Raw genomic sequence first — 18,741 nt, 5'->3', positions numbered from 1 at the left:
TTAACAGATGTTGCTGCTTATGAGAATAATCAACCTTAAGCGTGACAATGTTGGCAATATCAGAACCTCTAGTTAAAACGTATCTTATATTCTGACATAACCTTTTCAGACCTAGCCTGTTATTAGTATTTAAAAATGTGCTGTCAATCGCATGCCATGTCAAACCCAATGTTCCTAATTAACTTGCCAATGCTGTTGTGGCATCGCAAGAAAAATGTTATCCGTATTTACATGCACAAGAAAAATAAAGAATTTAAAAAAATAAATAAAAATAAGCAGTTGTCTAAGATATTTTACCAGCAAGACAAGCTCAGCTGTGATCTACGTCCAAACCAGGCCACCTCTACCACTCATTACACTATAGACCCTTTCTCCCAGGACGCTTCTCCAGTCCTATCAGGCCCTGACCTAAGGCAACTCTGTACATTTTATTGTAATTATGCATTTTTGAAGATAACACTCACAACTTGATGTCACAAAAGAGAAGGATGCACGGAAGCCTTTGTAGTTCTCAGTCGCATCCGTGGTAAATTTTATGTGCATGATGTTGCCAGAGCTGGTGACACTCGGGGGAATAGAAAATCCACAAAAAACGCCTGCAAATACACAGCAAATGATCACAGAGTAAATATCCGACCTTTGAAGAAAACCGTAATGTATTCATATAAATCCGACTTCGTCCACAATACAGTCAGAATCATTTCTGGATCAATGTCCACTAAATTAAATAGTTTAGATAAATACTAAATATATATCGTACCCATGGGAAAGCATTGGATTGGCAGAGACCATCAATTCTGATGATCTCAGACAAGGAGGTGGGGCGGGGGCAGTGCCAACCACCAGGCTGGTCAATAAGCATCTTGTAATAGAGATGCATTAAATCCATGCATCTCTATGAGGAAAGTTCTGCATCTCCATGCAGAGTGTGGAGATGATGAATGTCAGTGCTGCACACTGTGTAGCACTGACCCAGGAAGCAGCTCTAGTGGCCATCTGAGGAGTGCCATTGAAGGTATTCCTAGGCAGTAATGTAAAACATTCATTTTCTCTGAAATGAAAGTGTTTCCATCAAAAGGCCTGCAGGAACAAACTTTACTCACCAAAAAAAACCTTCATTAAGCTGTAGCTGTTCGGGTGACAATAGTGTCCCTTTGGGACAACAGGTATTATGCAAGAGTGACACACTTACCAATCTCATCTTCTGCTTCTAGATCTTGATAAACCGTAACATTGTCGTAAGAGCAGTTAGTGCCGGCTTCAACCTCAAAGTCTTCAAAGCTTAGCTAGGGAAAAAGGAGAACACGATTATGCTATGAAATATACTGATATATATATATATATTTTTTCATCTAAATTGTCATGACAGGGAAAGCCAACACTATATCATTAGTTATTATGTAACTAATTTCAATTAATGTTGAACATGTTAAAGGGATTTGAAAATCAAACAAACTTGTGAAAATTTGGCACCGCTGAACAATAATTTTTCACTTGTAGCATATGATGTCCCTGCAAACCATTAAGTATTAACTAGAGTATATTAAGTGTACAGTAGACCTCCCAGTTTTGTGGATGTTTGTCTTAATCTCATGCATCACTTTGCCTGCTATTCTAACACTCCCTCGACTGAAAGATTTGGAATTGTCTTTTTACATCGCAGTGATCGTTTTTAAGATTTTTTTGAAAAACCAGGAACTATTTTATGAAACCCATTCATATTTATAATGAAAACAAAAATATTAACAATGTAAAATAGTGCATTCATATACCTTGATGTTTAAATATTTGGGGGCGTGGATGACCCAATAGCAGTTAGCAAAGCTAGCATAATTGTTGGGGTAATTCATACTTTGTATTTCTCCCTCCTCAAAGTGGACAGCCATTGATCCACATTTAGAATCTACAAACAAGAGAATCAAATATAAGTCTGAAGTTATTAGGCAGAACTATTAATTATATACATACAGTGGGTGGAATGTTGTGGTTCAAGATTAGATACAATGATATTGAGGTCGATGAAGTAACTGTGGAGATATAAACGTACAGATACCTAGTGCAATATTGTACTGTAAAATAGAACTTCAACATACAGTGTATAGTTCAGTACTCACAAGGAGGGAGCCAATTGGAAATGGCTCAGTCCTGACGCCTGTGGGATAATTAGAAGGGATCCCACTCCCTTCCAAAGTGCAGGTGCTTTTCTGTGTCTTTAAAAAAGGAATGTCCACGCCAATGTGAAATTGGGGACTAAGTCCTTTTATTGGTAAGATAAAAGTGGATATGCAGCACAGCAAAGTGCAAATAAAATAAAAGCAAAACAAAAACAAAATTGATAAAATCACTAAAATAGTGCTGTAGTAAATAAGTCCACTGTGGGGTAAAAGAAATTACTTGCAAAACGCGTTTCGCCCAAGTCCTGGGCTTCCTCAGTTGCTACAGGTGTCTTTCAGATATTCTGTTTATGTACCCACTTCGGAGGGTGTTCATTTCCGGGTTCGCGCCGGTATCTCCACTTCCGGTCGCGTGTCGATGACGTACTTCCGGTCCGCGGTCCTGTTGTTGGAACGCATATGCGTTCCAAATCGTCAATAACTTTATTGTTCTTTAACAAAGTCCCATATACATGTTAAATCCGATGTCCATTTAGTAAAGTGGAAAGAAGAGCAAAAAGTGATAACAGATCTTCATATTAAGACCATCCAAATGGCTAGAAATATATAAATTGAGTTAGTATTGGGAAAATGTGATAATGAGGGAAACAGTTAACCTGTTGAGAAGGTGATTTATAAGTATCATCTTTCATAGGTGGAACGTGCAGTATTTAAAAGTGCATAAAATTGAATACTGTGGTAAGGGATTTGTGGTTAGAACATCAGTTGGAATATATAGTTTCTAACAGAATTTAAGGCATAAATAATTATAAAACAGAATAAAAAGAAATAAAAATCGAAATAAAAATCGATACTAAAAAGTTATAAACAGAAACTTAGTTTAAAATAACTTTTCCATACATGTTATAAGAAATGGCATATTTCAAAGTCTGCATTGAGGCCGTTAGGTATGAGGGTGTTGAAATTAAAAATGAATTTCATCTCTTCTTTGCCTAATTTATTAATATAATTGCCTCCCCTCCAATCCTTTTTAACTAATTTAATTGCACAAAAGAATAGTCCTGTAGGGTCCTGGTTATGTCGAGTCTTAAAGTGTTGGGAGACAGAGTGCGTTTCCAGACCTTTTTTTATGTTGCGGACATGTTCTGCAATCCGTACATTTAGGGGTCGTATGGTTCTTCCTATATATAGGAGATTGCATGGGCATTTAAGTACATAGACAATTCCCTTCGAATGGCATGTAAGGTGGTCTTTAATTTTATATGGGCGACCTATTATTGCACTTATGTCTATGAAGTGTCTTTTACTGTTTTTGGTGCCTCTACATGGTAGGCACTCTCCACACCCATAAAATCCTATCAGGTCATTAATAAAGTGCTTAGGTGCTGTGGTTTCTAAATTGCTTCTAACCAGCGTATTTCTTAAGTTGCTGGTGCCTCTAAAAATCATTTTTGGTTTGGGGGGTAAAATATCCTTAAGTATGGGGTCGTCCTTCAGGATGTGCCAATGTTCATTGATGGCTTTCTGTACTTTTCTAGCATTTCCATTATATTTACTAATGAAAGGGACCCCTTCGTAATTGCGTGTCTTTATTTTGGGTTTGTATTTTAAAAGTTGGTTTCTTTCCAGGAGTCTAACTTCTTCCATGTCTTTCTTTAGGGTGTCCTCATTATACCCTTTCTCTATGAACTGTTGTTTTATGTACTCGGCCTGTTTGGTATACTCCGTTTCCTCTCTACAGTTCCTCCGGATTCTTTTGAACTGTCCTTTGGGGGCATTGGTTAGCCAGGGCTTATGGTGGCAACTATCTCTGTTGATGTAACTATTAGAGTCCACCGGTTTGAAGTAGTTCCTGGTAAAAATACGTGATTCTTTGATGTAAATATTCAAATCTAGAAAATTAATGTTGTTGTTACTCACATCACTAGATAGTTTAACGCCCCAATCATTGGTATTAAGGAATTCTAAAAACTTGGTTAATTCACAACTACTGCCTGTCCAGATAAAAAATATGTCATCTATGTACCTGCGGTAGGACACCAAGTTCGCCCTCCATTCATGGCCGCTAGAAATAAAAGATTCTTCCCAGTATGCCATGAACAAGTTTGCGTAGCTGGGGGCGAACTTGGTGCCCATCGCTGTACCGCAGATCTGTAAGTAAAAACAATCTTGAAACCAGAAAAAATTGTTGGTTAAAATTAATAAAATCCCTTCTAAAATGAACTCTATTTGTTCCTTTTTAAAAGATGACTTCTCTAAAAAGTATTTGGCTGCTTCTATTCCTTTATTGTGGGGGATGGCACTATACAATGAGCTGACGTCACACGTGACTAGGAAATTCCCTTCTTGCCACTCCGTCTGTTCTAATATTTGCAGCATGTTAATGGTGTCCTTCAGGTAATATGGCGTTTTCACTACTAAGGGTTGCAACATGATATCGATATATTCGGATACCCGTGTGGATACCGAGTCAATACCCGATATGATCGGCCTGCCTGGTGGATTGTGCTGGTCTTTATGCACCTTCGGTAGATGATAGAATACCGGAACTTTGGGATAATTTATCGACAAGTAATCAGCTTCTTTTTCATTGATAATCTCCAATTCTTTTCCTTTGAGGATGTATTTCTCGAACTTTTTTTGTATTTCACTCATAGGATTTGATGGTAGCTGTCGATACGTCAGTGGGTCCAACAGAATTCTGTCTGCTTCTTTGATGTAATGCTCTTTGTTAAAGATGACAATCCCTCCCCCCTTGTCCGCCGGTTTTATTACGATGTCCTTATTTTTGCTCATCTCTTTGATAGTTTTTTGTTCTTTCCGGGATATGTTTTGTTGATAAGGGGTAATTTTCTTAATCTTATTAATATCTTTCATGACCATGATCTCAAAGGCCTTCATTTGATCCGAGATCATGTGTCTCGGAAAAAATGTGGACTTGTTTTTGAGGTCAGAGTGTATGAAGGTGTCGTCTTGTATAGTAGTTGGCACTTCCCTTTTATCGTAGAAGAACTTCTTCAAGGATAACTTCCTAATAAAATGGTTAAGATCAATAAAAAAATCAAAAGAATTAAAATCTGCTGTGGGTGCAAACTTCAAGCCTTTTTTTAAAACCAGTGTTTGTTCCACTGTAAGATCCTTCTGTGTCAAATTAAAAATGCCTTTTATATCCGTTTCCTGTTTCTTTTCTCCCTGTAATGTTCACTTGTTCATGGCATACTGGGAAGAATCTTTTATTTCTAGCGGCCATGAATGGAGGGCGAACTTGGTGTCCTACCGCAGGTACATAGATGATATATTTTTTATCTGGACAGGCAGTAGTTGTGAATTAACCAAGTTTTTAGAATTCCTTAATACCAATGATTGGGGCGTTAAACTATCTAGTGATGTGAGTAACAACAACATTAATTTTCTAGATTTGAATATTTACATCAAAGAATCACGTATTTTTACCAGGAACTACTTCAAACCGGTGGACTCTAATAGTTACATCAACAGAGATAGTTGCCACCATAAGCCCTGGCTAACCAATGCCCCCAAAGGACAGTTCAAAAGAATCCGGAGGAACTGTAGAGAGGAAACGGAGTATACCAAACAGGCCGAGTACATAAAACAACAGTTCATAGAGAAAGGGTATAATGAGGACACCCTAAAGAAAGACATGGAAGAAGTTAGACTCCTGGAAAGAAACCAACTTTTAAAATACAAACCCAAAATAAAGACACGCAATTACGAAGGGGTCCCTTTCATTAGTAAATATAATGGAAATGCTAGAAAAGTACAGAAAGCCATCAATGAACATTGGCACATCCTGAAGGACGACCCCATACTTAAGGATATTTTACCCCCCAAACCAAAAATGATTTTTAGAGGCACCAGCAACTTAAGAAATACGCTGGTTAGAAGCAATTTAGAAACCACAGCACCTAAGCACTTTATTAATGACCTGATAGGATTTTATGGGTGTGGAGAGTGCCTACCATGTAGAGGCACCAAAAACAGTAAAAGACACTTCATAGACATAAGTGCAATAATAGGTCGCCCATATAAAATTAAAGACCACCTTACATGCCATTCGAAGGGAATTGTCTATGTACTTAAATGCCCATGCAATCTCCTATATATAGGAAGAACCATACGACCCCTAAATGTACGGATTGCAGAACATGTCCGCAACATAAAAAAAGGTCTGGAAACGCACTCTGTCTCCCAACACTTTAAGACTCGACATAACCAGGACCCTACAGGACTATTCTTTTGTGCAATTAAATTAGTTAAAAAGGATTGGAGGGGAGGCAATTATATTAATAAATTAGGCAAAGAAGAGATGAAATTCATTTTTAATTTCAACACCCTCATACCTAACGGCCTCAATGCAGACTTTGAAATATGCCATTTCTTATAACATGTATGGAAAAGTTATTTTAAACTAAGTTTCTGTTTATAACTTTTTAGTATCGATTTTTATTTCGATTTTTATTTCTTTTTATTCTGTTTTATAATTATTTATGCCTTAAATTCTGTTAGAAACTATATATTCCAACTGATGTTCTAACCACAAATCCCTTACCACAGTATTCAATTTTATGCACTTTTAAATACTGCACGTTCCACCTATGAAAGATGATACTTATAAATCACCTTCTCAACAGGTTAACTGTTTCCCTCATTATCACATTTTCCCAATACTAACTCAATTTATATATTTCTAGCCATTTGGATGGTCTTAATATGAAGATCTGTTATCACTTTTTGCTCTTCTTTCCACTTTACTAAATGGACATCGGATTTAACATGTATATGGGACTTTGTTAAAGAACAATAAAGTTATTGACGATTTGGAACGCATATGCGTTCCAACAACAGGACCGCGGACCGGAAGTACGTCATCGACACGCGACCGGAAGTGGAGATACCGGCGCGAACCCGGAAATGAACACCCTCCGAAGTGGGTACATAAACAGAATATCTGAAAGACACCTGTAGCAACTGAGGAAGCCCAGGACTTGGGCGAAACGCGTTTTGCAAGTAATTTCTTTTACCCCACAGTGGACTTATTTACTACAGCACTATTTTAGTGATTTTATCAATTTTGTTTTTGTTTTGCTTTTATTTTATTTGCACTTTGCTGTGCTGCATATCCACTTTTATCTTACCAATAAAAGGACTTAGTCCCCAATTTCACATTGGCGTGGACATTCCTTTTTTAAAGACACAGAAAAGCACCTGCACTTTGGAAGGGAGTGGGATCCCTTCTAATTATCCCACAGGCGTCAGGACTGAGCCATTTCCAATTGGCTCCCTCCTTGTGAGTACTGAACTATACACTGTATGTTGAAGTTCTATTTTACAGTACAATATTGCACTAGGTATCTGTACGTTTATATCTCCACAGTTACTTCATCGACCTCAATATCATTGTATCTAATCTTGAACCACAACATTCCACCCACTGTATGTATATGATTTGCTGTGATTTTTAGTGTGGATAGAGAGGTTACCACACGGGTGTTTTGAGTGTTGTTGGTATATATTTGGGTAACACGCTGTGACTCTGTACTTTTATTTGTAGAACTATTAATTAGTATCTAGCTATGCAGATTAATTCATATAGGAAGCAGTCTCACAGATAACAGAAAGTCAAACCCCAGAATATTTTCTTCCTGTCCAATGTAACATTCACATAATTTTAAAGGAGAGGGACAAGTCCTTGTCAAAGGGATGCTAGCTTGGATACTGTATAGGAGTTGAGATTAGTACAAAACAGGATAGTCTTGAATGAAAACTGTATGGGACCACAGCAAAAGTATGGATTTGTATCCAACGATAAGATATGCTGGCACAACAGTACTGAGCTACCCTTGGGGTGGGATCATTTTGAGGGTTAATTTGTGTATAGATTCCCTCTGTAATGGAATACGGGAGATAGAACTTGTCTGAGATGTAAGTGGGATGTAAACCATATTGCAAGTTTGTGTCCTTTCTCCGTCTTCTCTTACATATTATTTCGGCATAAATAATTATTCATACTGTTAGCTATAACACGCAGAGCATAAGAAATTACCATTTAGAACATGTGGAAGTTTAAATTCAGATATTAACACTAACACACAATTAGTTACCATCCTAGTGTTTACAGCGAGGTAAAACCCCAATAGTTCACCCTTGATGGCGATGATGGACATTCTAACCTTGGTAAGAATTACGTTCTACGGCAGAGTAATTCAAGGCAAACCCAGTCCCATATTCTTGAAAATCGGAGAAGAATTTTAATGTGATGATGTTGTAAGAAATTAAGATCGGTCTTGGCAGTATGTCGCCGCAATACTTTCCTAGATAAAAAATAAGGACATAGAAAAGGTCATTGGCTTTGCTCCGATAGAGATTGGAGTAAGGACCACTTCTGGTATGCTATCCATTGGTGTGTTTTCAGTCTGTAAATCTAGCATATGTAATGTACAGAAATGATCCCTTCACACCACACCAATGTATAACTAGGATAAAGCTACTTAGCTTGAAATTGCAGCTTCCCAAGGTCCCTTCCTTGTTGGTGACCTCATATAAATATGATACAATATAGAAATTCGGATACAGCTGAGTATCTGATTTGTTGGCTGATTACAGGGTGGGAGCTGAACTTGCTGCCTGATAGTGTTCAGAGCTGCTCTCCCGCAGAATCAGAAAGTAGATCTACAGACAAAGCCAAAGCAATCCGCTCAGAATCGGAAAGTAGATCTACAGACACAGCCAAAGCAATCCACTCAGAATCGGAAAGTAGATCTACAGACACAGCCAACGCAATCCGCTCAGAATCAGAAAGTAGATCTACAGACACAGCCAACGCAATCCGCTCAGAATCAGAAAGTAGATCTACAGACACAGCCAAAGCAATCTGCTCAGAATCGGAAAGTAGATCTACAGACACAGCCAACGCAATCCGCTCAGAATCGGAAAGTAGATCTACAGACACAGCCAACGCAATCCGCTCAGAATCAGAAAGTAGATCTACAGACACAGCCAACACAATCCGCTCAGAATCAGAAAGTAGATCTACAGACACAGCCAACGCAATCCGCTCAGAATCGGAAAGTAGATCTACAGACACAGCCAACGCAATCCGCTCAGAATCAGAAAGTAGATCTACAGACACAGCCAACGCAATCCGCTCAGAATCAGAAAGTAGATCTACAGACACAGCCAACACAATCCGCTCAGAATCGGAAAGTAGATCTACAGACACAGCCAACGCAATCCGCTCAGAATCGGAAAGTAGATCTACAGACACAACCAACGCAATCCGCTCAGAATCGGAAAATATATCTACTTTCTGATTCCGCAGGGGAGCAGCTCTGAGCACTATCAGGCAGCAAGTTCAGCTCCCAGTCTGTCAATCTAGCATAGTCAGTTTCTACTGCGCCTCTTCATTTGCATTCCGTGACCTTCTGGCATCTGGACTGAACTAAATGATGTTGTTATTTACCAAATCTTTAAATAAACACTCTTCACACATGCAGCATACGCATACATCCAGCTTGCTGTGACGTAGCCATGGAGGCTAATGTTCATCTAGAAACATGCTTTCCTACCCTCTTCTCAATGAGCTCTACTACTTTAGAAACGACAGACAGCAAGCAGGTTTTTCACATACCGCCAAAAGAAAACATGTAGAAAAAAAAAATACTTGCATGTTTTCTCTGGGGTTATATCTAATAAGGTTTTTAAAAAGACATCAGTGGAATGTTCCTTTAATATAAAAAAATAAATAAAAGAAATTGGAATTTCACAAATAGAAGAGATGTTTAATGTTGTCATCTCAATGACGTGGCCTGGGTACAGTGGTCCCATCAATTTAATGTTACGTTTTATTTAAATTCTGGACCTAGTATGTTTATATACATATATTTTACTCACCGATGAGTTGTCCTTCCTCTGAATATATGGCCAGGTAATCCAGATTGCACGCAACATCTGACTCCAAGTCAAAACGAGAGAAATTAAGTAAAATCATCATTCCCGTGGGGACTTTCAAAGTCCATTCACAGAGCCTAGAAAGAAAATGTAATTAATTGTGACATATGGGACTTAATACACTGAACCATTTTTTACTTTTATTTTAATGTTGACATGTTCCATACCCTCCCCACTTTTATTTGCCAGCTTTTTTGTTTTGTTTTTTTGTGTGGGGGGGGTTTCTTGCTTTTTTAAAGTTATACATAAGGAAGATTAAGGACTGCTTTTCCTTAAATGTAACCTGAAGGTTGACAAAGGGTGGACCCACGGAATCTGTCGACTTTCTCATTTGCTGTACTTACCTTCTTCCAGCATCACTTCACTTCTGGGAGTGCCGTGTCATTGAAACTCTGTGTTGACTCTCGCAAGATCGCATGCGTGAGCACATGTCCATTTGAGTTCTTGGGAGTGCACGTCAAATGTGTACAAACATCTCCTCCGATTATATTTATTAACCCGAACCCAAACTTGAAAATTTAAAGAGGGTGTACTCACTCATTGTTTGTGTAGTGTGTCTGCGGTTCTTCAGGAAATATTATCTCTCCTTCATTTCCATCCAATATCCCATCCTTAATACTGCAACTGTCTGTGTGGCACAAGTAAGACGTTTTAGCCAGTTGAATGTATAAGGTTAGACCATTGAGCCTTACAAAGAGTAGTCAATAATAATTACCTTCTGAGCGGATTGCGTTGGCTGTGTCTGTACCAAAAGAAAAATGTAGGATTAAGATATTTTACGTTCAATTGCACAATTACTGCCATTAAATAACTAAATACTAATTGTTGAATGCTTCTCTACATTGTTTTATGGCATGAGACTGCACAGCATAATATTAAATTGATAATCGTAAACCAAAACAACTCTAACTTAATGAAGCAATTTTAGTGTATAGACAATACCGCTCAGTCTCACTGCTCAACTTTCTGCCATTCAGGAGTCAAGTCACTTTGCTTAAGCAGGGCTAACCACAAACCACCTCTGCCTTTGACGTACACAGCCTTCCTCCCAAAAAAGAAGTGTAAAGATTTTAGCTTCCCTTTTTTGCACAATCTGTTTAATTTAGAATGTCTGATCTCCTGATCTATTAATAGCTTGCTAGAGACAGCAACAGCCACCTGTGTGTGATTAAAATTCAATTAACAGAGCAGGAGATAAGAACTTCTAAATTAAACAAACTGAGCTGTAAGATTTGATTAAAATCTTTACCTATTTTTGTGAGATGTGGCTAGGGCTGCATCAACAAAGTGATTTCACTCCTAAATGGCAAAGGATTGAGCAGCAAGACTGCAGGAGCATGATCTATACACCAAAACTACTTTATGAGATAAATTTGTTTTCATGCTTTGAGTAATCATGTAAGAGTCTGCATTCTGATATTGCAAAAAAAAAAAAAAAAAAAAAAAAGAATTCACTTTCTTTTCATTTTTTACTGTGGAAATAGAGAGAAAGGAAGACATGGTTCTGCAAGGATATGTAGAGCCATCATCTGAATCTGCAGAGAAGATATTATGCACACATTGATGGTTTTATCTTGAGGTTACATTTATCCTTATAATTTAATTCATACTTTGGAGAAAAAAAAACTTACGTATTGTATTACATATTTTGCACCATCTCTCAGCTGAGGATTCTTTAAATACTCTTTAAATACAAGAAATGTCATTAGATGCCTCTTCTACTTATGTAATAAGATGACAAAAACCTGCAAAATTGGTGGCTATCATGGTAGAATGTTGAGATTTTATGTATTTATATTTTTAGTGCCTGAGAGGCGAAGAATCATTCCGTCAGCATTTTTACCTTGGTTAAGATTCACTGAGACCCAGCTGAGCACTTTCCGAAGATCTGTGAAGATCCCTGGAGATCCTCTCTTGCTAACCTTCAGGGAGGCATTATTTTTCCACTTACGACCACATCCCATTCCCCAAGAAGTGACACCAGCTAAAACCCAGCTTCCTTGGCTTCGTTGGCACACCAGGGGGCCTCCTGAGTCACCCTGCAATGCAACATACATTCTCCATGGATGAAATGATGATAACGTTAACATATTTTTTTAAGGAGACTTGTGGCACTGGGAAAAGATAAGTAGAGATGGATGGAAAGAAGGATAGATGTGTGTGTGGGAGGTTGGGTGTGTGGGAGGATGTGTGTGTTGGTGGATGCATGGATAGATGGGTGGGTGGGTAACATTTGCAACAGTTGGGAAGTCTCTAATTTGAGTGATAAGGAAACAGGTAAACCAAGTCAAAACTCAAGGACCACTTAGAGAGTTGATACAAATCTGGTAATGATAAAATGAACTCAGCAACCTCCTGGTTGACATTTTTATTCTTCAGAAAGTGGGAACCTTGTTAACTGTAAATCAGAGCTACTTGGGTTAGATTGCATAACTTTATTTCAATATGTCCAATTTTTATTGAAAGTTTAAAAAAACAACGAAAAACGGGGGGAGGGGGCGTACAACAATGTGGGCATGTACAAACACAGTGTATACAAATAACATACCTTTAACAAAGAGATGTAGGTTCATTTCAAGAACATGTTTGTCTATAAAGCCCATACAAATATTCATGTAAATATCAAAAACAGAACATAATCTGTCATAGTGAAGCCATAAAATAATACCAAACCGATGGACAAATTATCAAACCAATGGAGAAACCCAGATAGGGTAGGGCACATCTCCCAATGCAGAACTTCTAAATACTTTGCATTGTGATCTAGATGAATACGAACATCTGCAAGATCCATGATTGAGCACAGCATAGCAATAAGCTATAAACATTTGTTACAATAGAGAGACACATCTCAGTGTATGAGCAGGTCTACAGAGTATTATATTGTGTTTCTACCAGTGGAGTTCATATCCTGTAGTGTAAGAATTAAACACAGATGGCTTAGTCTTAATGTACAACAGGTTAATCTATAGTGTTGTCAAAAGGTGATCCACAAGCAAGGGAGGCATGAGGTGACAGTATCTTGGCCTGGCAAAAAAATTAACAATAGGATAATCCAGAACATTAAGCTACCTAAATTACAATGAGTAGGACTTCGTTTCCCCCTTCATTTGGCTACCATGTCCTTCAATAGCCCCTTTCTATTAATAATTATAAACATGGTGCTAAAATATAGATGTAATTAAATCCCTTTGAATAAATGAGAAAAAATACACAAAAACAGATGTTTGTAAATGAGTTACTTCAACTTTAATTCTCTGTTAATCCTATAATAAAGGAGGAAGTGCAAATATTGCATGTCGGAGAAAGGAGGAGGGAGTCAGAGTGGGAACTCTGACTCCCATCAGGCTGAGCCACCACTGGACCCACACATGAATGTATCTCAATGAACTATAAGAAAAATTATTTGACCATTGGCACTGCAAAACGACAAATGGCGTAACTAGAAAGCAACCTGCAACTGATTACGATGACATGCGTTTTCCGGTTATTGTGGCCAACCTTTCCATTAACCTGGCAACAACCTGGCAGACGCCTGACCCAAGCAAGAGTGGCCCAACAAGAATCTCCCAGGTTACCCACTATCGTCACGTACACAATATAACAGACTATTGGAACCACAGGACGTTAACTGCTGACTAACAAATTTAGACTTCTGTGGAAAGCCCAAATTAAAAAGAGGACACGGGGGGGCGGGGCCTGGCTGCCAAAATGAAAGGCTGCATGCAGTATGGACTCTGTACAAAAAGTGACAATTAACGCCTAAAAACAGTATTTTGAAAGCAAACAGCTAAATCTGCGCTGATACCTACCTGCAAGCTATTCTGCTACAGCACAAGGGTTTCCAGGCGTCCGACAAGCAGATTGAGCCCACACCGCCACTGAGGCCTACCTCTAGGTGAGAGCCTGGGAGAAGCGGCCGATCTCCCTACTGCCTGGGCGACCTCCTCAAAAACTTCTGGCAGAGAATGCAAAACAAAGGGGCACAGACCCAGAGGAAGCCGCTACACCCTACACGACCGCATTACTCACTGCCGGAAAAAATGCCTGGAGTGGCTGGCACGACGCCTGGGAAACGGAGACCAGGGAAACGGAGACCAGCGAAGCGGAGAAGGCGGCCCATAAAATCCGAGGCTCGCATCTGCCTTCCTGGGCTGAGTGCCCGAAAGTTAAACACCCTGCTGCTTACCCCACATGCCCGGATGGGACTTTACCATCACACAACCGCCCGGGACCTGGCTTGCGGTGCTGAAAGTGACCGGAGCGGTGGAAAGTGCACAAGGGCCCTTGAGAAGGCCTGGGGCCGGCGGAGTGGCCAAAATTGGATGCGGCCCCTAGACCAACCTGCTGGCAGCTTCCCGATCGTGGGCATAGGATAAACGCATAAACACACTCCTGGACAGTACCACAGCGTGCACACCGGGACTTACTCACAAGTAGCTCTAAACAGGCAGAAACATGTTGCCTCCTGAACATTACCATCAATGCCATAAATGTATATTCTGCTTTTGTTTTACTAGAAAAGTATGATTTTTCTATTTTTTCAGTCCAATGGTCTATTTCTTAACATGCCTAGCTTGATGCAGACGCGCCCCAAAAGCCTAGTGGTTTACAACTTTTAAGCCTGCTACATATATGTCTTGCCGAAACCTGCAAAATATGCAGCCTTTAGCCTTTATGTATGTTTAGCCTGAAACAATTAATCAATTAAGAGTATGCTAGCTCTAAAACACGCTTTTCATGGTAGTACTCCTTTATTATCAACCGATATGTCTTATTTTCACCTCGCTTTTACCTAACTAGTACAGGCTATAACTTAAGACATAAGTACCTAACCTGCATTTACTAACAAAAAAATGGTGCCATTCTTGCATGCCATAATACTGTATTCACTGTATTACTGTTTTAGCTTGTACATGTTGTTGTGGCGATACGAGCTTGTTTATGTTACTCATGCACTGCAAAAATAAAGATCGACAAAAAAATATTGCATGTCGGCAGTTAACACCACCACTTATTGCAGTGAGAGAGTGCATCTGGAGACCAAACCACTGGACTATCTCAGAGTTACAAGTTCAATTTTTGGCAAGGTCAGTTCAGACCTTTTATCCTTTCAAGGTCAATTAAGGAAGCACCATTAAGTGGGGTGATAGTAATATCTACATTCCAGAAGGTAGCAGAAATGGAAAGATATATCTTTCCCAACTAAATATTTTGATAGTATTATATACAGGGCCATTATAAATAATGTGGGCATTATTAATCGCTTACGGAATCAGCTTTATAAAATTTCCATCACGTGTCCTTAAGGGGTTAAAACTGCATGCTATGACTATTTTCTATACAAAGCCAAGCGGCCATCCAATACAGACCTGACATGCATCCTTCCCTCCATCGGGGAACCCTGCACATATAATAGTTTCAAACTTCAAGGATCCTTTTAGAGTTGCCATCACAGACGTACACGTTCTGGGATCGATGACAGGCAAGGAAACCTCATATAACATGGAAGGGATCCTACCATCTGAAAGGAAGGTAAAAAAAAAAAAAAGTTAAATATTTACCAGCTCTGTTGTTGAGGTCACGACAATTAGGACTCTTTGTCAGTGTAAATTCGAGCTGAGAGTCCATCAAAATGGATTTTAAATATGGGTACTACCCAGGCCACAAATATTAAAACTTAACATTTATTAAATATCTCAGAAATTCAATTTAATTGATTTTTGGGATGTCTTTTATGGGTGCATCATTCACTTTGCTGTGTTTATAGACCTTATACTTTTTTAGATGATTGTAGCAGCTACTCTCATTATATATTGAATTTTTAAATGATTTAATAAAAGTTAAGTGTTAGTATGAATGCCCGGGGGGTCCCTTCTGTAGGGGTTAACCCCCATCCTTCTTTCTAGCTATTTCTGTCTTTGGAATCCCATAAAAGACACGCTTGGAGTTCTTATCAAATAATGCAATACGATAACATGGCTTTGACGTCACACGGGTGCTGTATCACAGGTCATGGGGATCATTGAAGCTTGGTTTCAAGTTTGATATAAGCTTACTTTCTTGCAAACGCCCCCATCCAAGAGCAACACACAATAAACCAGGCTGAAACACCTCGTCTATGGTTGGTAGACATGCTGGCTGTATTCTATCATCTGGTGGAACAAAAAAAAACACAGAGGTTGATAGAACAGCAAAGAATCATGAATACTTAGTCACTGGCAGTCCTTGTTTTAGATCTTTTTGTCAACTTTCATCGCCCTTATCCAGCATTTTTCATAATTAAGCACATATTACATAATACATGAAGAATGGATCAGTGACATCATTTTAAAATTGAACAAATGTTCAAGCTCATTGTAAGTACATATGGCGGCTGTGGTAGCAGGAGTTCCCAAGCACAATGCCATTGTAAGTATTAAAGCTGTTTTTGAACGGTTTGACTTATCTGGGGAGTGGGCGCTGCTCCCCGCCTCCCCTACTAGCAACGGAGAGCTGGTAGCAAAGCTTCGCTGGCTGGGTGAGAGTGATCAACTAACGCTCCCAGCTGATCAACTGCACTGCTGGGCTTAGCTCAGGAGAACTAACAGAATATCCTTCTTAACATTAAACGTGATGGCAAGGGGAAGCACCCAACGGACCCCAGGTAAGAAGTCAAACCTTTCAAAAACAGTCTGACTACTTACATTAGGGAACGCCAGGGTACTCCTGGCACCATAACAACTACAGTGAACTGTAAGGGCTATGGTGCTTGGAGTGTACCTTTATGTAACACTGTCTTATAGGACTAGCTTGGTAATTAAATAGTAGCCTTGTCCATATAGGTGCTTCAACAGCAACTAGATGCATACTTGCAAAAACAGAATATTCAATTATTTAATTTTTCAATGTAGGGTAACAGCTTCTTGATCTAAAGGTTAATCTGACTGCCATTCTGGGGCCAAGACGGATTTTTGTTCCTAGTTTGTTGCAAAATTGGAAGCGCTTCAAACTTTTTTTTTTCCTTCTTTTAGATCAACAGCAAAAAACAAATGTGAGGAAGGCTGGACCTGATGGGCGCATGTCCCTTTTCAACCTATTTAACTATATAACTCTTCAAAACTCTTCAATTGCCCTGTCCAGTTCGAGTGATATATTGTATTGACTTAATTTTTAGTTTTTTTTTTTTTCTTCTCGCATTATCTAATTAATTGCTATTGAAGTCTGTTTACTCAGTTACCAAAAGTTATTTGGCCATTCAGCTCAAGAATTGCAATATCGAAGTTGATTGGTTTGCCCGGATTGAACTGTGGGTGCTTCTTTATAGATTTGACGGAAAATATCTTTTGTGCTGGTTCAGTGACTGTGAAATCCTGGTCTCCAACGGAAACCTGTATGTTATTCAACGCATTTCTGTGAATTTGAAAGAAGAAATTAGAAATTGCAACTTAAATGGTCTAATGTGCATAAAAAGGATTCCCATTGCTAGCTGAACTATGTATTAAGCATACCAACAAATGATATAACGCTGAAACATATTCCCAGATCTAGATGTATATTATTGTTTGTCGTGTCTTTCAAACTCAACACTAACATTGGCCTCGGTTTAACATTTTTGCATGCAGCTTTTCAAATGATCACAATGCGTCTACAAGTCTAATGGAATCCTTTGAAAAGTGTATCAAAAATATGAAATCAAGGCCACAATGTCTAGAAATGGAACCCCAGATGCTCGCTGTGTCTACAGGGGTGTCAGCTACGCCTCAATCACCAGGCCCAATGAAGGTGACATGATAATCTGAGGTTGCTGTATCTCCCATGCAGAGGAACATGCCACCGTATCATATTTAGACTGCCCTTGTGGATGGAATCATCCTGAGCGGAAACGCATTAAAAAGGCAAGCTATGCGAGTTGTTGTCGGTTCTCAGTGTTATAATAAACTCTTGATTTTGGCTTATTCACTAAACTCTGAAATTACAAAAATTAAAACCGAAGAGCAAAAATTTAAGCAAAAAGGGCTAATCTGGAAAAAAATCTCCAACTCACTCGTAGTATAATCTTACATTCTCTTTCCATTTCCATTTGTAAATTTTCAAAATTATGGCGCAGCCATCTTGCTAGTCATTGTAACAATGCTCTTCATAAAAGGGTTAATTCACTAGACACAGTATTATAGTGAATTGAAAACTAAAATGTAAAAATTAGGTTAAAAGCAATAATTCGGCCAAATTCCCCAACTCGGCTATAGATTCTACCTGGCTATTTTAGCTTAACATTGACTGCTTGCTTTTCAATCCACTCCAATTTACTATTGAGTGGATTAAAGAAATGGGGAAAAAATGGATAAATGAAGGATTAAAATGGAGTACATTTACAAACATGTACATTTTATTTTGTATCCCAGAACAGCAATCTCTATAGGAAATATCATTTTTATCCGACATTTATTTGCAAGTGCGCTGGAGAAAGGTAAGATTTTAACCCCTCCCTCCCATTTCAGCACGGCAGGAGAGGGGCCATGAGGGTGGTGGGGACCTATTAACACTATAGTGCCAGGAAAACTATTTTATTTTTACTGGCACTATAGTGGTCCTTTAAAGAATTGAACCCTCTGAAGATCACAAAGATTTCAAATAATGTTTTGTTTTTGGATTGGATTGGTTCTGGTTTTTAGCTATT

At 38.8% G+C, this 18,741-nt stretch overlaps 1 protein-coding gene across 1 annotated transcript in view; it reads right to left on the bottom strand.

Moving 5' to 3' along the window:
* Window positions 1–18,741, bottom strand: part of OVCH2 (ovochymase 2) — a 60,539-nt gene that overhangs the window by 37,619 nt on the left and 4,179 nt on the right. The window contains exons 4-14 of the mRNA XM_063437533.1: window positions 17,302–17,474; window positions 16,142–16,237; window positions 15,455–15,606; window positions 11,926–12,121; window positions 10,798–10,824; window positions 10,620–10,710; window positions 10,026–10,159; window positions 8,306–8,446; window positions 1,773–1,903; window positions 1,193–1,286; window positions 465–596 (exon numbers count right to left, since the gene is read on the bottom strand). Of these exons, the coding sequence (XP_063293603.1) occupies window positions 465–596; window positions 1,193–1,286; window positions 1,773–1,903; window positions 8,306–8,446; window positions 10,026–10,159; window positions 10,620–10,710; window positions 10,798–10,824; window positions 11,926–12,121; window positions 15,455–15,606; window positions 16,142–16,237; window positions 17,302–17,474 (1,367 nt within the window). The remainder of the gene's footprint in view (window positions 1–464; window positions 597–1,192; window positions 1,287–1,772; window positions 1,904–8,305; window positions 8,447–10,025; window positions 10,160–10,619; window positions 10,711–10,797; window positions 10,825–11,925; window positions 12,122–15,454; window positions 15,607–16,141; window positions 16,238–17,301; window positions 17,475–18,741) is intronic.

This window comes from Pelobates fuscus, chromosome 12 (assembly GCF_036172605.1).
Source record: "Pelobates fuscus isolate aPelFus1 chromosome 12, aPelFus1.pri, whole genome shotgun sequence".
In the NCBI taxonomy this organism is placed as follows: Eukaryota; Metazoa; Chordata; class Amphibia; order Anura; family Pelobatidae; genus Pelobates; species Pelobates fuscus.
This window is presented reverse-complemented; position numbering and strand designations above follow the sequence as displayed.